Genomic DNA, 16,235 nt, shown 5'->3' with positions numbered 1-16,235 from the left:
GGGTTGTTCTGTCCTCAGCTGCGTATTTCCCAATCCCTTCAACCATTATGGCTTCCAGCATGCACCTTTACCCTTCCATGTGGGATAACTGCTTAAGCAGAAACTTTACTTCCTTATAGATACCATATTAAATTACGGATTTCTGTAAGGGTAAGATCAGCTTGCTTAGCTTCACTAGTGTTTTGAGAACAAGTGAAAGACATTTTATTTTGCCCATTTAATATATATCACTTAAGATTCATGAAACATTCTACAAACAGTTACTGATACAGAAATACTGCCTGTTATTTGCTGCTACCTTGATCTTTCACTGTTTGAAAATGTTCCTCATGCTGTGGAAACAGCATAGAATTTGTTTTCTGGTGGGTGTGTTATGGGAAGATGTTTTTGATTCATGAAGGAAATTAGTACTGTAACTTTTTTTTAATTCAGTGGATTAATGTCATTAGAAATAAATACTTACACCTGAATTGTATTTGAAAACACTTTTACAGAGAATTATACTGCATATATTTCCAACCTAACTGTAACTCAAACTGATTTTTCCATGCTTCTTTTAATGTAGATACAGTGTCTTTGAGAGGCTGTTAAGTCTTCCCTTACAGCCTTCTGCTACACTATGTTGTGAGATGTCATCTGACCTATGGCTGTTGTTACAAAACCTCCAAGATCTTTTACTTTGTTTCTTTTTTGGGTTTTAGTGGCCTTATTTGTAAAGTGAGTGCAGGGAATGAGAATGCTTGTCTGACAACAAACCATTTGGCTGCGCTTGGAAAACTGAAACCTACTGTAGTACCTTTAGTGATTGCCTTCAGGTACTGGGCAAAGGTAAGAGTCATTTGTATTCCCCTTCTGTGAATAAATATTGCATGAACATTGGTACTATGCTGGTAAGACTTTAGGTATGGTTTAGAAAACAGTTGTTGAAACTGTCTTTAGAAAAAGAGTTGGAAAAAGGGTATTTAAATTTTTTAGAAATTGTAAACTTTCTAAATTATATAACTATCATTTGTATGTTATAATGTTCCACTAAATTTCAAAAGTGGAATTTTAAGCTTCAGCCAGTGGCATGCAGACTGTAAGTATCCTACTCTGTTACCAAACAAGTCAGAGAAATGTATATGAAATGGAATTACCTGTTTCCCATAAACTCAATCCTTCATGAAAAAATTAAAGGACAAAAGCTGCTTGTTTCTACATGTAGATGAAAACTTTCTTGTAAATTAAAATGTGCTGTATGCTGTCTTTGCCAATCTGCATCCTATCGCTTTCATAATGTTATGGTAATAACATGAATCCAGCAAATATGCAGGCCTTGAGAACAAAGTCCATCTCATAAGAACTCAAAGATGTCTGAGTTTCTGTTAGTTTTTAATGTGACAGATTTATGAACAGTAATTAAAAGCATGTTTTTCACAGTATCACTTGAAACCTTAATGACTGCACAATTTATTTTTACAGTTGTGCTGTGTTGATCGTCCTGAAGAGGGAGGCTTGTCACCTTATGTGTTTGCTTTAATGGTTATTTTCTTTCTACAACAGAGGAAAGACCCTTTTCTACCTGTCTATTTGGGATCGTGGGTATGTCTGTTAATACACTGAATAGTATGAATGAGAGGACCAATTACTTGTGGTGGTGTGTAACTTGTCAGCTTCTTGCTATTCTGAGCAAGCCATAAGCCAGCCATTTCTTCAGGAATTCAGAAAGAATGTGAGTTCAGCCAGACTAACACCTAACCTTTGTGTGCTTGGCTGTAAGGATGCAATTCACAATCTGAGTCAGTGCTCTGTTGCCCCTTTTGTGCGTAAGGAGAGCAGGGTGTTGAATAATGCACTTCGTAACAGTCTACTTCCTCATTTCTTCAGCCTTTCTTCCAGACTCTTGAGAACTCTGAATGCACACAGCTACATCCCAAAACAATGTCTCGGATTTTGACATCTGGTTCTTCAAAATGTAGACCATAGTTGGGGAGCACACTGGTGTGATAGCTGCCAAGGGATCAGAGTAGGGGTATAGAGCATGTATTCCTGGATTTAGAAGCTGAAATGCATCCTAATATCAAGAGTTATATAGTGGACACAAATCCAGAATCTAGTTCTCCAGGACACCATTCAGGTGTTATATTCATGGCACCCATTTTTGTTCGTGTAGTCACCTGTTTTATTTAGTGTGTGTGTTACAGTTTCTATAACCAATTACATGGGCCTTGCAGTTAACAATTTCCTTCAGTGCATGACCAACTCCTTCCCAAAGCCTGTCCACTGTCTGCACTGAGTGAGAGAAATGTCCAATAGTATATGGCGATATAATTAAAAAATACGTATTTATGCTTGTGTAATGTGCAAAGACAAGGTTCTGTGACATATAGGTACCCTTCCAAAAGCACCGAACCCTTGAGAGCTTTTTGTAGAGAGATATTTAAGGAGAAGAGAGAAGCAGATTGGGGCATATTCTGAGCCTGGAACTACTATTTTTAAACTTCGTTTTGTTTTACTTTGGCTTACTACCATGGTGTAGGGCAAGATTTAAAATTCATATGATATTTAGTTGTATGTTTCCTTTTCTGTTTCTTTTAGATTGGAGGATTCTCATTAAACAAATTAACTAATTTTCATCTGAAGGGAGTGGAGAATGATGCTGTGGTTTGGGAGCATAACCCCATGGATGATTCTGATTTGCCACAAGAAACTTCCTCTAGAAGGGGCAAGGTCTGAACCATTTAATTTACTTCTGTAGTAGTCAGCAGTCATTGGTGTTCTTGGAAAAAAAAAAAACCAACACTATCTTCTATTTTTGTTTTGTGTTTATGTTGCAAAAATCATGAGCTGAACTAAGAGCATTGCATGACTACTTGATACAAAGCTTACTATGTTTACCTGTCAAGAAGCTAGCAGGAAACAAGGTGTTATTTCAGACTCTTTGATAAGACCCTGGGTTTTAATCTGTCAATTCCAATTTTTTAAATGCAGCTTTTATTGCAATTGCAGGAGTATAGAAGCACCTATACATTTCGTAACATTACATTACAGAGGAAATACAAGGAAGTGTAACAGCTGAACACCTATGTGTTAAATATTATTTAAGCCTTTCTTCTGTAATTGACAGGTTCCCTTAGTATTTGATTCAGGACAGCAGTGTTCAGCACCTGCTGGTCAGCTCTGGGTAGAACTGCTTCGTTTCTATGCCTTGGAGTTCAATATGGCTGATTTGGTTATTAGCATACGACTCAAAGAAACAGTATCTCGTGAATCAAAGGACTGGCCTAAAAAGCGCATTGCTGTGGAAGGTATATATTCAACAAACTTCAAAGAGCTGTTACTTTAATTTTCTAGGGTATTGTCTTGACTATTGACATTGTGTGTAATAACTTAGAATTTTTCAATATTGGACTGTGATTCCAAATAATATAGTAGAACTTACTTTGAAAAAAATCAATTTAATATTCCTCTTGGGTATTTTTCCAACATTATCAAAAGTAATTAAGTGGACTTAAATTGTCTTCAGCACAATTCATAGATCTTATGTCCCTACACAATGTCTTACAGTAACTAACAGTAGTATATTCAAATTTTGTAAGGATATAAGTGTATTCTTTTCTAAAAAAGTTAACTCTTGCACTGCTGGCTCACTTCTTCTTTCTACTAGACCCATATTCAGTCAAAAGGAATGTGGCAAGAACTTTGAACAGCCAGCTAGTATATGAATATATTCTTCACTGCCTGAGAGCAACTTACAGGTATTTTGCCTTGCCTCAGAAAAAAAGTGCAAAATTGAGCAAAAATTCCTCTCCAAATGTCAATGAGGAGAAAATCCAAATGCTGGACCATGGAAAAGATGCTATAAAGCATGAAAACTCTGAGTTGCAAAACTTGGATGGTAGAACAAACAGAGCCATAGTGGAAGATTGCATAATGGAGACTACAGGTTTGACCGAAGCACATGGAATTGATCCTTCAAAACTGTGTGATGGCTCAGAAAGCTTCACAGAAGAAGAACTGGCTGATGATATAAGTCATTTGGGAATGGCCCATGAAGATTCAGACTGTATAATTGAGGAATTTATTCTTGGAGATAATGAGCATTTTAAACCGCATTGTGAGGAGACAGAAAGTGGAAATGAAGAGGAAGAAGAGGACGAAGAATATGAACAACAAAGAAGGTGGAACATCTTGAGTACTGAGCAGAGAATAGATGAAGACAGTGATAGTGGAGATCTCCTTGCAGTGAATGAGCATGATATAGAGACGTGTAGTACTTCAGATTTAGAAGGTTTTCAAAATGCTGCACTTACAGAGGCTGATGAGTTTGTCTTGGACTGTGGTGCTATAATGTATGACAAGATTGGCATTGATGAGGAGAGCACGGAAGGTACTGATGAACTGGATGAATCCCCCAAAAAAATATGTTCAGCACAGAGTCAAATATCCCAAAGTATTAACTCGGATGATGAGGAGGAAGAGGAGGAAGAACCAAGTCTTCTAAACCAGAGAGAGCGTGGTGTTGTAAGAGCTGGAGATGAACTAGATAACACATACACTGGATCTGGAGATGATGATGCACTGTCAGAGGAAGAAGATGATTTTTCCATCCCCAGTAAATATGAGAACATACCTTTCGAAGAAAATGTGGATGCACCTCTGAGGATCAATTTGAGTCAAGAGGATCTTACTGAGAAGGGAAGTCTTTTTGAAGAGAATGCAGGAATAGAACAGTGTTTAGAATCTGAACTTTTTTATGAATTCAGTAAACCAGCTTTTACAAAGGGCAAGGTAAGCAAGCTGTATCAGAACATAAACATATTGCTTATGTTCTATTACCAGTTATATGAAAGTGTTGCTCAAATTCATTAAAGTATTATAGTTTTTAAAACCAGTCTTGATTTCTGTTCATGCAGTCTCCTACAGTAGTATGTAGCTTGTGCAAACGGGAAGGTCATTTGAAGAGAGATTGTCCAGAAGACTTCAAGAAAATTGAGCTTGACCCACTGCCAGCGCTGACACCCAAATTTTCAGTTATTCTAGATCAAGTTTGTGTCCAGTGTTACTGTAAGTTTTTTTCCTTTGAATATTGTTGTGCAGTAGAAAAAGAATTGCAAAAAATAATGAAATAACCACAGGCTAATGGTGTTATCAAGGGAGCTGGTTTATTTTGCTACACTGCATCCAACTCTATTAGTTACAATTCTAAGATTTGTAAGGGCTTGAATAGGACTACGGAGTAGTTTGTATCTAGAGAAACACAAAATATTTAGGTTTATCTTCCACACACTGGCTGTCTGATTACTCATCTAGGTATCTTAGTATAATTTTTAAGAGTTTAATTTTGGGTGGTTTTTTTGACTGATACTTTTACATTTTTATCTACTTTGAATTTCATTATTGTTCCTTAACTTGTGGGCTTTAGTAGACAAAGGCTTCAGTGTTCTAGAAAAAAATGGAGTCAAAATACTGTTTTGTAACACTTCTCCACTTTTGTTCTTTTCAGAGTGACCCAACTTTCCTCCTTTCTCTCTCGCCATTTCTGACCAGACAAAATGCATTATTTGTCTAATTAATGTTTTTCTTTGAACAGGTATTTCTCTTCTACTTCATCCTTGCTTTCTTTCCTTCACATGTGATTCTTCTCTTGCTTTTTCTCTCCCCTCCCCTCTGTAAACTCCTCACTTGTTTCATTTGAATCTTTGCTGTTCACTCTTTCTACAGATCAGTTTGCCTAAATTGTTGTGTTTTTTTTTTAAAGATGATTTTGCTCCAAATATAGTAGAAGATCAGGTTCGGGAATATATAAGACAAAACTTGGAAGACTTCATTAGAGAGGATTTCCCAGGTAATTAGGCAGTTCTACCTTTATATTTATACTTTGGTGTGTTCATACTTGAGTGTTTTCCAAGAAAACGTATCATATCAGCATAATAAACACTTCAGTTTTAACATTTAATCTATATTGTTGCTCAGTATTGCTATACTTCATTACATTAATTTCTGTTTTAAGTCTTTTAAGGCTTTGGTTTAAGTCTTCTTTGACTTAGTCATATATACAGCACATTAGTAGGAAGGAACAACGGCAAGTTAAGGAGAAAGCAATCAAAGCAGTAGTGTTAACAGTTTTATAATTGTTATTTTAGCCTTATTCATTAGCCAGACTTCTCATTGTATCTGCTCTTATAAACACCAAACTTTTTGTAGTCCTTCCTACTGAAACTTACTAGTTTTGGAATATTTTAAAATACAGCCACATCATCTTACCTATCTGCAGAACCTAGCTATTTGAATTTCATGTTTATTTGTTTCTGGAGTTTTTACCTGTAACAACTGGACCTTGGTGCATAGTCTTTTAAAATTAGTAGAAGATTTTTTTGGCTGGAGCCTGATATGTGGACAGATATGTCCCTTATCCTGAAAATCTCTGTAGAGAGCAGCCTTACTTTTTTTTTTATCAGATTTCAGCTGGGACCTGCATGCTGATGATTTAATTATTGGAAAACCTAACTTGTTTCTGGATCTGTCAGACTGCTCATTTGAACCAATAAAAGTAGAAATTCTTCCCTCATCAGCAAAGTTAGTAAGAAAATAGATGTACCATAGAAAGATAGTAATGTTTTCACGTTTGTATTAAAAGGCATGCAGTGGTTTGAAGCTATATACAATTTGAGATTCTGTTTCAATATGTGGTTATAACATATCACACCTCTTACAGGAACCAGGCTGAATTTGTTTGGGTCGTCAAAAAATGGCTTTGGCTTCAAACAAAGTGACCTTGATATCTGCATGACGATTGATGGGCTGGAAACTGCTGAGGTAGTTTGGAAATATTTTTTTTAATAAATGCAAAATTTTGTGGTTATTTGTGTATCTAGTGTAACAAATTATTTTATAAAAGCTTTTCAGATCAGAAGAAAACGTAAATAGGCACCACAAAAGCAGATTATTTTAGGGAGTTTTTTCTGTTGGTCTAGGCATGAGTTTAGGAACTACTCTCAGTAGTCCATTTTCTTCTGAATTCTGCACTACCATTACTTCTAGCATTAGCTGTGCAGATAAATAACATACTTTGTAGCATAAACAACTAGGAATGGGAGACGGTGGAAAAGAACATCAATCTCCTTTCATGCCTAATAGAAACTTTTTAAAAGCCTATGTTAAGATGAACTATCTAGTATTGAATTTACAGGTGCTATTTTGAAGCAATTTCTGGTACTCACATAATTCTGTACAATAGGAAACTCTCAATTATACACCTTTAAGCTTAATGGCAAGTAATGAAAGGTTTGCATAAAATACTTGTAGCAGATACAATGTTCACCTTTTTTTTCTTAATGTCTTAGGGACTTGATTGCATCAGAATGATTGAAGATTTAGCAAAAGTTCTCAAGAAACAGTCAGGTAACTTTCTTGAATATTAAAATAAGTGGTTCTGTTTATGTGACTTCAGTTGTTGTAGTGACAACATTCTGGGGGACTGCAGATGAAAATCATTAAGCTCTTCAGTATAGTTTTATCTTAACATTACTAAGAGTGAAGTTATATTGTGAACATTTGGATTTATTTTTGTTTGCGTATGTAGGTCTATGAGATGATAAAGTTATAGGACCACATCTGAATTGAACAGGTAGTATATTTATAACCTACATGCATAAGAAAAACCTTAAGTTAAAGCTTGAGGCTTCAAGTGAGTAGTTATGTTGTATTTATATGTTCAGTGCCTAGTAAGTTAATAGTAAAAGGCTGATACAAGTTTGAAATGGGAATTCTTTCTACAAGAAATTGCGATTTAATAGTGCTTCTTTTCACAGAATCATAGAATAGTTTGGGTCAGAAGGGACCTTTAAAGGCCATCTAGTCCAACCCCTGGCAATGAGCAGGGACATCTTCAACTAGATCAGGTTGCTCAGAGCCCAGTGCAACCTGACCTGGAATGTTTCCAGGGATGGGGCACCTACTGCCTCTCTGGGCAACCTGTGCCAGGGTTTCACCACCTTCGTTGTGAATCTCACATGAATTTAATATGATAGGAGGGAACTATCAATGATCTCTTAAGCTTATTCTTCTGTAACATTTATACTGATCTTTGTTTTATTGGGGGGCTAAATATATATTTGTATATACTATATTTAGCAGATTCAGCGTGTTTGACAAATGCCTAAAATCAACATTAAAATATAATGGAAATACAATTTGGGTATCAACTAAGATTTTATTTTGTAGCCTTTTTACTACAGTTCGAAGTTATTTGTAGAGCATTTGATACTGTTATGACTGTATTGCAGTCATTCAGTAATTAAACATTTCATCCTAGGTTTAAGAAATGTCTTGCCTATAACAACTGCTAAAGTCCCAATTGTCAAATTTTTCCATGTCAGAAGTGGTCTTGAAGTAGACATCAGTTTATATAATACTCTGGTAAGTTTATCCCTTTTTTTAATTTTATTTTTTTAACAGAAAAATGTGGGTCTGCTTCTTGGGATTGAAGTGATTGTTTTGTTGAGGTTCAGTAATCAACTGTTTCCAATTACTTATTGCAATTTTAGATTTCCAAACAACTTTTATCTGACTGTGAGTGAAGTCAATTGCACAATTGCTACTTTAGAGTTGTCACTTCTCTAAGAAAATATATTCAGCAATAGTAAGAAATAGTGGTCTAGCTACTTAAGCCTTTCTGTAAATGAGAAAGACAAAATAATAAAACTTCAGCTTTCCTACACTTCATTTCATGTAATGGCTTTTGCTTAGCTTTGAGACCTGGAATAGTGATTTTGAACCGAGCTTGTCTGAACGGGACCATGTGTTAGAATTTACAAAAGACCACAAGTTCGTGGCCAAATACTTTAAAAACAGGTCTTGGGGTTTTTTCAGTGTCTCTAAACTTCAAAAGCCAGTTCCTTGAAGCATCAAAGGAAAACAAGTTTTAAAGCCAAGTATTAAACTTTCTGAAGTTTTTGTATGACCTCAAGGGGGGGAGCCTTGAGGAAGATACCTCAACCACTAAGTAAGTCAAAGTTTTCTTCTTGAAGTTGTGCATCCATATGGGTCAGCTGATAGCTCCTACATTTCTGGGCTGAAATCTCTTAGTTCAAGAACTTACCTTCCACCAAGTATCTTGGAAAGGCAGTACTAGATCAGTTCTTCCCTTTCTGAAGTACTGTTCTGTGAATGCTGCTTTGTACCTTTTCTGCACATATTAAAGATGTTAATCAGCTTTTTAACAGAGCAGGTGGTAACCTCATTGTTGAATGCTTCCTTTCTCAATAGACATTCTACTACGCAGGGCTTCACGTCTGCATTTCTTGAGCATACAACTTGGAGTTTTTGGGGGTTTGTGTTTTCAGCTTATTCCTTCATTTCTTCAGAGCTCCTGTATTTTCTGTTTGACTTTCTTATATTTATAGGCCTTGCATAACACAAGACTCCTGTCATCATATGCAGCCATTGATCCTAGAGTAAAATATTTGTGTTACACAATGAAAGTCTTTACAAAGGTAAGTGTATTTCAGATGTGCTAGAAGAGTAATGCTTGCAGCAAGAGACAATAAGCATAAAAGATACAAATTGTGTTTCTTCCTCTAGATATGTGACATTGGAGACGCATCTCGAGGTAGCCTTTCTTCTTATGCATATACTCTTATGGTGCTTTATTTTCTTCAACAGAGAAATCCACCTGTCATCCCTGTTCTTCAAGAGGTACAGTATATCAAGAAAGAAATGAATATCTGTACACAGCATTGACCAGAGGAATGTCAGTGCTGAATCTGAAGGACTCTTCTAATGAGTTTAATATTATGCTTTCAGATCTACAAAGAACCAAAAAAACCTGAAATTTTAGTTGATGGATGGAATGTTTATTTCTTTGATAAGATAGAGGAGTTGGTGAGTAAATCAGAAAAGTTAATTTGAAATGGTATTACCTGTAGCTTTCCAAATGAAAAAGAATTCATTTTAAGAAACATTGTCCTCAAATGTGGTGATTGAATATAGAAATGGAAGTGGAGTATCTATTGCTTTGAAAATCCCAATCCCATTCTGAAAAGCTTTAAGAATATGGTTGGTTGTAATTCATCTGTGGAAAAAATCTACAAAATCTGAAAAAGTGACGATTAATTGCTCTGTGTGTCAATTACTGCATGGAGATAGCTCCTACAAATACCAGCTGCATATCTAGTCATAGCTGGTTAATCCTGTTGAATAATTTTGTATTAAATAGGCATATAAATTGAATTAATAAATTCTTTTTTTAACAGGCAAAACTTAATGTTAGAAATTTTATTAATTCTCCACTTCTCTTGTTAGTATTTCAAAAGTCTACCATTTTGAAATCAATGTTGGATTATTAATACTAATTACAAAAGGAAAGGAAGTATTCTGGTGTGAATTATGTTTCTTTATAAAATAAGACTTCCATTGTTTGAATTTCCAAGTTATGAAAATTATTCTGCTTAATGTAAATACTGGAAGTAAAAATATTTCTGTCATTTTCAGTCAGTTGTTTGGCCAGACTGTGGCAAAAACACTGAATCTGTTGGGCAACTGTGGCTGGGACTTCTCCGTTTCTACACAGAAGAATTTGATTTTAAAGAGCATGTCATCTGCATTAGGAGAAAAAATCTGCTTACAACTTTCAAGAAGCAGTGGACCTCCAAATACATTGTGATTGAAGGTAAAAGCAAGTGAAGTAAATGAATATGTGGAATTTTTTTAATGCCCACATGAAAAATCTGGTCTTTCCACACGGTTTATTTATCTTTCTATTGCTAGATTATAAGTTGTTATTAGCTGATGTTTTGAAATCATTGCAAGGTTCCCATTGAGTTTCAGTAGGCTAAAAGTTATTCTTAGGGTGTTTTTTCCTACTGAAGAGAAGCTGCAAAGCAGACTTCATACTTCTCATGATGACAGTAACTGACAGAAAAATAGATTTAACCAAATCCTTTGGAAAAGAAATTAGCTATAATGGTTTTCTCACAAATACTAAATTTAGCTGAGCCCATATTTACATGACCAATTTAACCCTCTGTGTGATTACACTGTTAAGTCATACCATGGTCTTTAGCAGGAAAAATGTAGTGACATGTTTTCAAAATGTTCCCTAAACCGCTTTCTGGCCCACATGACTTTCACAGAAAGAATTCTACTCTCTTGCCCGCATGTTCAACTTAATCTTTTACAATACTTCAGTCAGTTCAGAGCTGGACAGCTGTGGTCCTTTGTCCATGGAGTGAATTTCTCTTCAATAAGTTTGCAAACAGTTCAATTTCAGTATATTAATGCTGCATTGGGAATAAGCTGCCTTGGGTTGTCCATTGTATGTATATACATTGCTGATCTTGCCCTGGACTTGAGTAATGCCTGTAATGCTTTTTGTACAGACCCCTTTGATTTGAACCACAATCTTGGAGCCGGATTGTCAAGAAAAAGTAAGTCTCCTGTTAACAAATTTGGGTACAAAGTGAAGACCTTGTCTTAGACCCTATTTTACTGGCTTGTTTGCTGTTTGGATAATGTTTTCTCCTTTTTTTCTTTTTCTTCCCCAGTGACAAATTTTATAATGAAGGCTTTTATCAATGGCAGAAGGGTATTTGGTACCCCTATAAAAATATTTCCTAAAGAATATCCATCAAAAATGGTAAGTTGCTTCTAAGAACAGTATGTGCACGCTCTTGCGTGTACAACTTACGAATTGCAGGAGTGTGGTTACACCCTCCTTTAAGCTCTTCTCTCTTAAATTTCAGCAGTACTCTAAAAATCGTTATGGGAGTTACTTTGTTTGAGTACTGTTTTCCTGTTGTTTGCATGTAAAATGTGTTGGCATGCAGAATACTCATCAAAGCAGAGCTTCATTGTACAGGCTTACATATTTCAGTCCCTATCAAAACCAGATTACCATTTCTTAAAACTGCAGTTTTAAAAAAGAGTTTGTAGACCTGGTGGTCAGCAGGCTGCCTGCAAAGAAGGGACCAGTGGCCAGTTAATCTTACCAGGTTCAGGAGTTCAGCTACACACACAAGGCTTATTCTTCTCTGTAACTCTCAACTGCTGTTAACACTTGCTTATCTGTCTTGATTCCCAAGTGTATGGGTTTTCATTTAAATTTGTGATTTCTTCTTCAGGAGTACTTCTTTGATCCAGAGGTACTAACAGAAGGACAATTGGCACCAAATGATAGATGCTGCAGAATTTGTGGTAAAATTGGTCATTTCATGAAAGATTGTCCCATGAGAAGAAAGTAAGTATAGTTTTGGCATCTGTGTGGAACTTTTCCTTACGTTTGTTTAGAAGAAAGGTTAGGATAGTAATGCTAAAGCAAAACTTGCACATGCTGCAGACTACTTCCTTTACTGTTGAAATGAAAATGTATCAATACCAGTTTTGGCAGTGGTGGATAGTGTTCATTTTTTAAATTTTTGGTCTGTGTTGAGTTATTACTTAACTTTTTCCAGCATCATCTGTAGTCTTTTTTAAGAGAATCTTTTTGTAGAAGGCTGCAAAACTACTTAGCTTAAGGTAGTATTGCTGACTCTGCACTTCATTATATAGGAAAGCAGTAGTCAAAGAGAATCTAAATGCAGAGCTAAATAGCTGTGTTCCGTGAAAAGCACTCCTGAGAGCATTTTAAATATTTCATCTAATAGTTTTTACTTCTAGAATCCTGCTGTTCCCAGTAAGACACATTTGTCATGGGCACTGAAGCATGCAATTCATGTCAAAAAGCAAGACGAGAATGTCACAGCATTATTTTTCTTGAGCATAGACATGAGAACAATGTCCTACTTCACATTCAAATAAATGTTTCCTGATCCTGAGTAACGACATGTCCAAAATTCAGCATCTGTCTTCTTCTAACGACTGAATGCTAAACCGATCTTCCTGCTCCTCATATTGTGAACTGTCTAAACTCAAAACTGATGCATTGATTTTGATTTTTTTTTTTTCCTAGTTAGGACAAACGTCTTTAAAATAGTGCAAATAGGCAAATAAAACTTGAAGAGTATGAAATCTTGAAAGCCTTTGTGCTCACTTGTAAGGTGAATGGGAAAAATCTAACCTTTATTTAGAGTGTCTGGGTTAAAAACTGTAATTAAAAATCATGTGCACTTTATTGTAAGTAGCTAAAAAACTACTTAGATCAGATGAAATAGCCTTTTTGCTACACAGTAGTGAATTAAGAACTTGTATTGTTGAGACTGTTAATTTTGGAATTTATTCAACTCGCCAAATGCAAGTACAGTAGCTGAAGATAGTTTGAAAATAAAGAATGCTGAAAGCGGTGTGAAAATCTATACAATGTGTTAGCTGCTCTCTCAGATGCAGTCCGTTTTTAATGGGGCATTCTGGAGTGAAACCCCAGTTCATTGCACATATGCAGACAGCTATGTTCCACACAGCCTTAGAGCAGAAGTCAATGATATTTTGCAATTAAGAATGTAAGTGCTTTCTGGAGTAAGATCACTGATACATTTGAGTCCTCTGTCCAGCCACTACACTAAGAGATGCTGTCTATGGAGGGCACACTAGTTGGCTGTCCTGTGTAATCTTTTCTCATGCATTCCTCCAGCATCTGGAGTTGCTGTGTAAGAGGTGTTAGAGCACACACCTGCCCTGGTCTGCTAGTACTCATTTGTGGACTAGAGTTGTTCATGATTTTGTCCTTTTTGTTTGTTTTTTTTCTGAACCTGATTCTCCCATTTTCTTTAACAGTCTTCTATGGCTGTCAGCTCCATAAGTATGCTAACGTTTCATAAGCATTCCACAGACATAACCTTTTGGGATTTAGTTAGTAGTGATACTGCGCTGATAATTTTGTAAGCCATGATTGTGTTCACCCTCTAGCTTCTCTCCAGGTTGGAGAGTTGTGGCCTTCTTAGTATCTCTTACTTAAACACTTGCTGTCTTCATCATTTTATCTGCCTTTCTCTGTACATTCACTAACTCTGCTACTTCCTTCTTAAAATATTGAGACCAGAACAACATGCAGTACTCAGATGTAGGCTCACCATGGTTTTATGTAGCAACGAAATCATGTCTTCTGTCCTGTTCTTAGTGTTTTATCCATCCTATCACTACACTCCCTGACTGAGAGTCCCTCTCCGTCTTTCCTGTTTGCCCCCTTTAAGTACTGGAAGGCCTCTATAAGGTCCCCACTCCAGGCTGAACAACCCCAACTCTTTCAGCCTGCTGTCATAGGAGACGTGCTCCAGCCTCCTGACCATGTCCATGGCCTTCCTCTGGACCCACTCCAACAGGTCCATGTCTGTCTTACACTGGGGACCTCAGAGCTGGATGCAATATTCCAGGTGGGGTCTTGCTAGAGCAGAGTAAAGGGGGAGAATCACTTTCCTCGACCTGCTGGTCACACTGCTTTTGATGCAGCCCAGGATACAGCTGTCTTTCTGGGCTGGGAGTGCACATTGCTGCCTCGTACTCAGTTTTTCATCCACCCGTACCCCCAAGTCCTTCTCCACAGGTCTGCTCTCAATCCACTCATTGCTCAACCTCTATCCATGTTTGAGATTGCCCCAGCCCAGTTGCAGGACCTTGCACTTGGCCTTGTTGAGGTTCATGAGGTTCACACAGGCCCACCTCTCTAGCCTGTCCAGGTCCCTCTGGGTGGCATCTCTTCTCTGGAGCGTATCAACCACAATACTTAGCTTGGTGTCATCTGCAGACTTGCTGAGGGTGCACTCAATCCTGCTGTCCATGTTCACAACAAAGATGTTAAATAATACTAGTCCAAATACAGACCCCTGAGGGACACCACTCATTGCTGGTCTCCACACAGACATTGAGCTGTTGACCACAACTCTTGGAGTGCGACCATCCAGCCAGTTCCTTATCCACTGAGTGGCACAGTTAGCAGATCCATCTCTCTCCATTCTAGAGATGAGGATGTTGTGCAGAAGAGTACCAAATGCTTTGCATAAGTCTGGGTAGATGACGTCAGTCTTCTCTTATCCACCAATGCTGTAACATAGTCCTAAGAGGCTACAACATTTGTCAGGCATGATTTGCCCCAAGTGAAACCATGTTGGCTGTCACCAATCACCTCTCAGTTTTCCATGTGCTTTAGCATAGTTTCAAGGAGTATCTGTTCCATGATCTTGCCAGGCAGACGTGAGACTGACCAGCCTGTTGTTCCCCGGGTCTTCCTTCCTTTCCTTTTTTAAAAAAGGGAGGGTCACCTTGAAGCTCATTTGCCATTCTTTTGCCCATTCATTCAGTTTTGTGAGGTATTTTCAAGTTGCTTGCCATTAGTACTGCATCTGACTGACTGCCGAAAAAGCCTAGTATCATTGGAGGTTTCACTGATGTCTCCTTCTCTATGTCATGTATACAGAAGTTAGATAAAGTGACCGGCAGTGGTAGCCTGTTTCCCCACTGCTAGATCTTTAAGTCACATAGAATGTTAGAAGCTTCTCCCAGTAGAATAGACTTTTAGAGACACTGTGAATATACATAGCTTAAGAAGGATGGGAATTCTGATTAAATTGTACATGTAGGAAAAAAAACCCAGAACTATAGCCCTATTTCTATAATTCCTTAGCATTTTGCTCCAAGTTTCTTTCTTCCACTATCTTTGCCACTTCAGCACCCAGATTTTCTGTTGTGTTTATATTTTTTTTGAGATACAATTATTAGAATTTAGGGCTGTATTATAATGTCATTGTAAAGTTAAATTATTAAATATATGTTACATCAGTGTACCAGTGTTTGATAGGAGAGTCAAAGGGACAGGTACATGGATTCACTTTATTTAAACTAATGAAGAAATGCATGAAATACATTTGTTGTCTGTAGGCAGCACTTGGTTTAGTTGGGTTTTTTACTTTCTGTATGTATGTCAGGCCTATGAACTCCACTGCATTTTTCTGCTTCTGCAGACTAAGACGGTGTCATGATTATGAAGATACCAAAAACCTGAGGTACACAGAAAACAAAGACAAAAGAAGCAAAGAGGACAAAGAAACTCAGCGTAAAACAACAGAAAAGGAAAGCCCAATCATGGAGGGAAAGTTGCATCTATGTACACCTCAGAAGAGGAAACTAGCAAGGGTAGTGGTGGAAACTGGAAGAGAAAAGACTCCCAGGCAATCAGCAGAGAAGTGGAAGCGCCTGGAAGACAGAGACTTAAGAGAAAAACGTTGTTTTATCTGTGGAAGAGAAGGTCATATTAAAAAGGAATGCCCACAGTATAAAGCAGCTGCAGGTATGAAACGGATCAAACTGAGTAGTTTAAACAGAGCTTA

The 16,235-nt window shown here is 37.0% G+C and overlaps 1 protein-coding gene across 1 annotated transcript in view; it reads left to right on the top strand.

Annotated features, from left to right (window-relative positions):
- TUT7 (terminal uridylyl transferase 7) overlaps nt 1-16,235 on the top strand; it is a gene marked incomplete at its 5' end in the record, with an annotated part of 30,914 nt that overhangs the window by 11,373 nt on the left and 3,306 nt on the right. The window contains 18 exons of the mRNA XM_082013304.1: nt 702-828; nt 1,462-1,581; nt 2,578-2,709; nt 3,107-3,287; nt 3,647-4,770; nt 4,896-5,046; nt 5,741-5,827; nt 6,698-6,798; nt 7,326-7,383; nt 8,297-8,400; nt 9,387-9,476; nt 9,565-9,678; nt 9,787-9,864; nt 10,474-10,651; nt 11,361-11,408; nt 11,526-11,617; nt 12,102-12,217; nt 15,870-16,195. Coding sequence (XP_081869430.1) covers nt 702-828; nt 1,462-1,581; nt 2,578-2,709; nt 3,107-3,287; nt 3,647-4,770; nt 4,896-5,046; nt 5,741-5,827; nt 6,698-6,798; nt 7,326-7,383; nt 8,297-8,400; nt 9,387-9,476; nt 9,565-9,678; nt 9,787-9,864; nt 10,474-10,651; nt 11,361-11,408; nt 11,526-11,617; nt 12,102-12,217; nt 15,870-16,195 — 3,227 coding nt within the window. The remainder of the gene's footprint in view (nt 1-701; nt 829-1,461; nt 1,582-2,577; nt 2,710-3,106; nt 3,288-3,646; nt 4,771-4,895; nt 5,047-5,740; nt 5,828-6,697; nt 6,799-7,325; nt 7,384-8,296; nt 8,401-9,386; nt 9,477-9,564; nt 9,679-9,786; nt 9,865-10,473; nt 10,652-11,360; nt 11,409-11,525; nt 11,618-12,101; nt 12,218-15,869; nt 16,196-16,235) is intronic.

This window comes from Phaethon aethereus, assembly GCF_964289735.1.
Source record: "Phaethon aethereus genome assembly, chromosome: Z".
NCBI classification, from domain to species: domain Eukaryota; kingdom Metazoa; phylum Chordata; class Aves; order Phaethontiformes; family Phaethontidae; genus Phaethon; species Phaethon aethereus.
The sequence above is the reverse complement of the archived record's forward strand: the minus strand, read 5'-3'. Positions and strand labels throughout refer to the sequence as shown.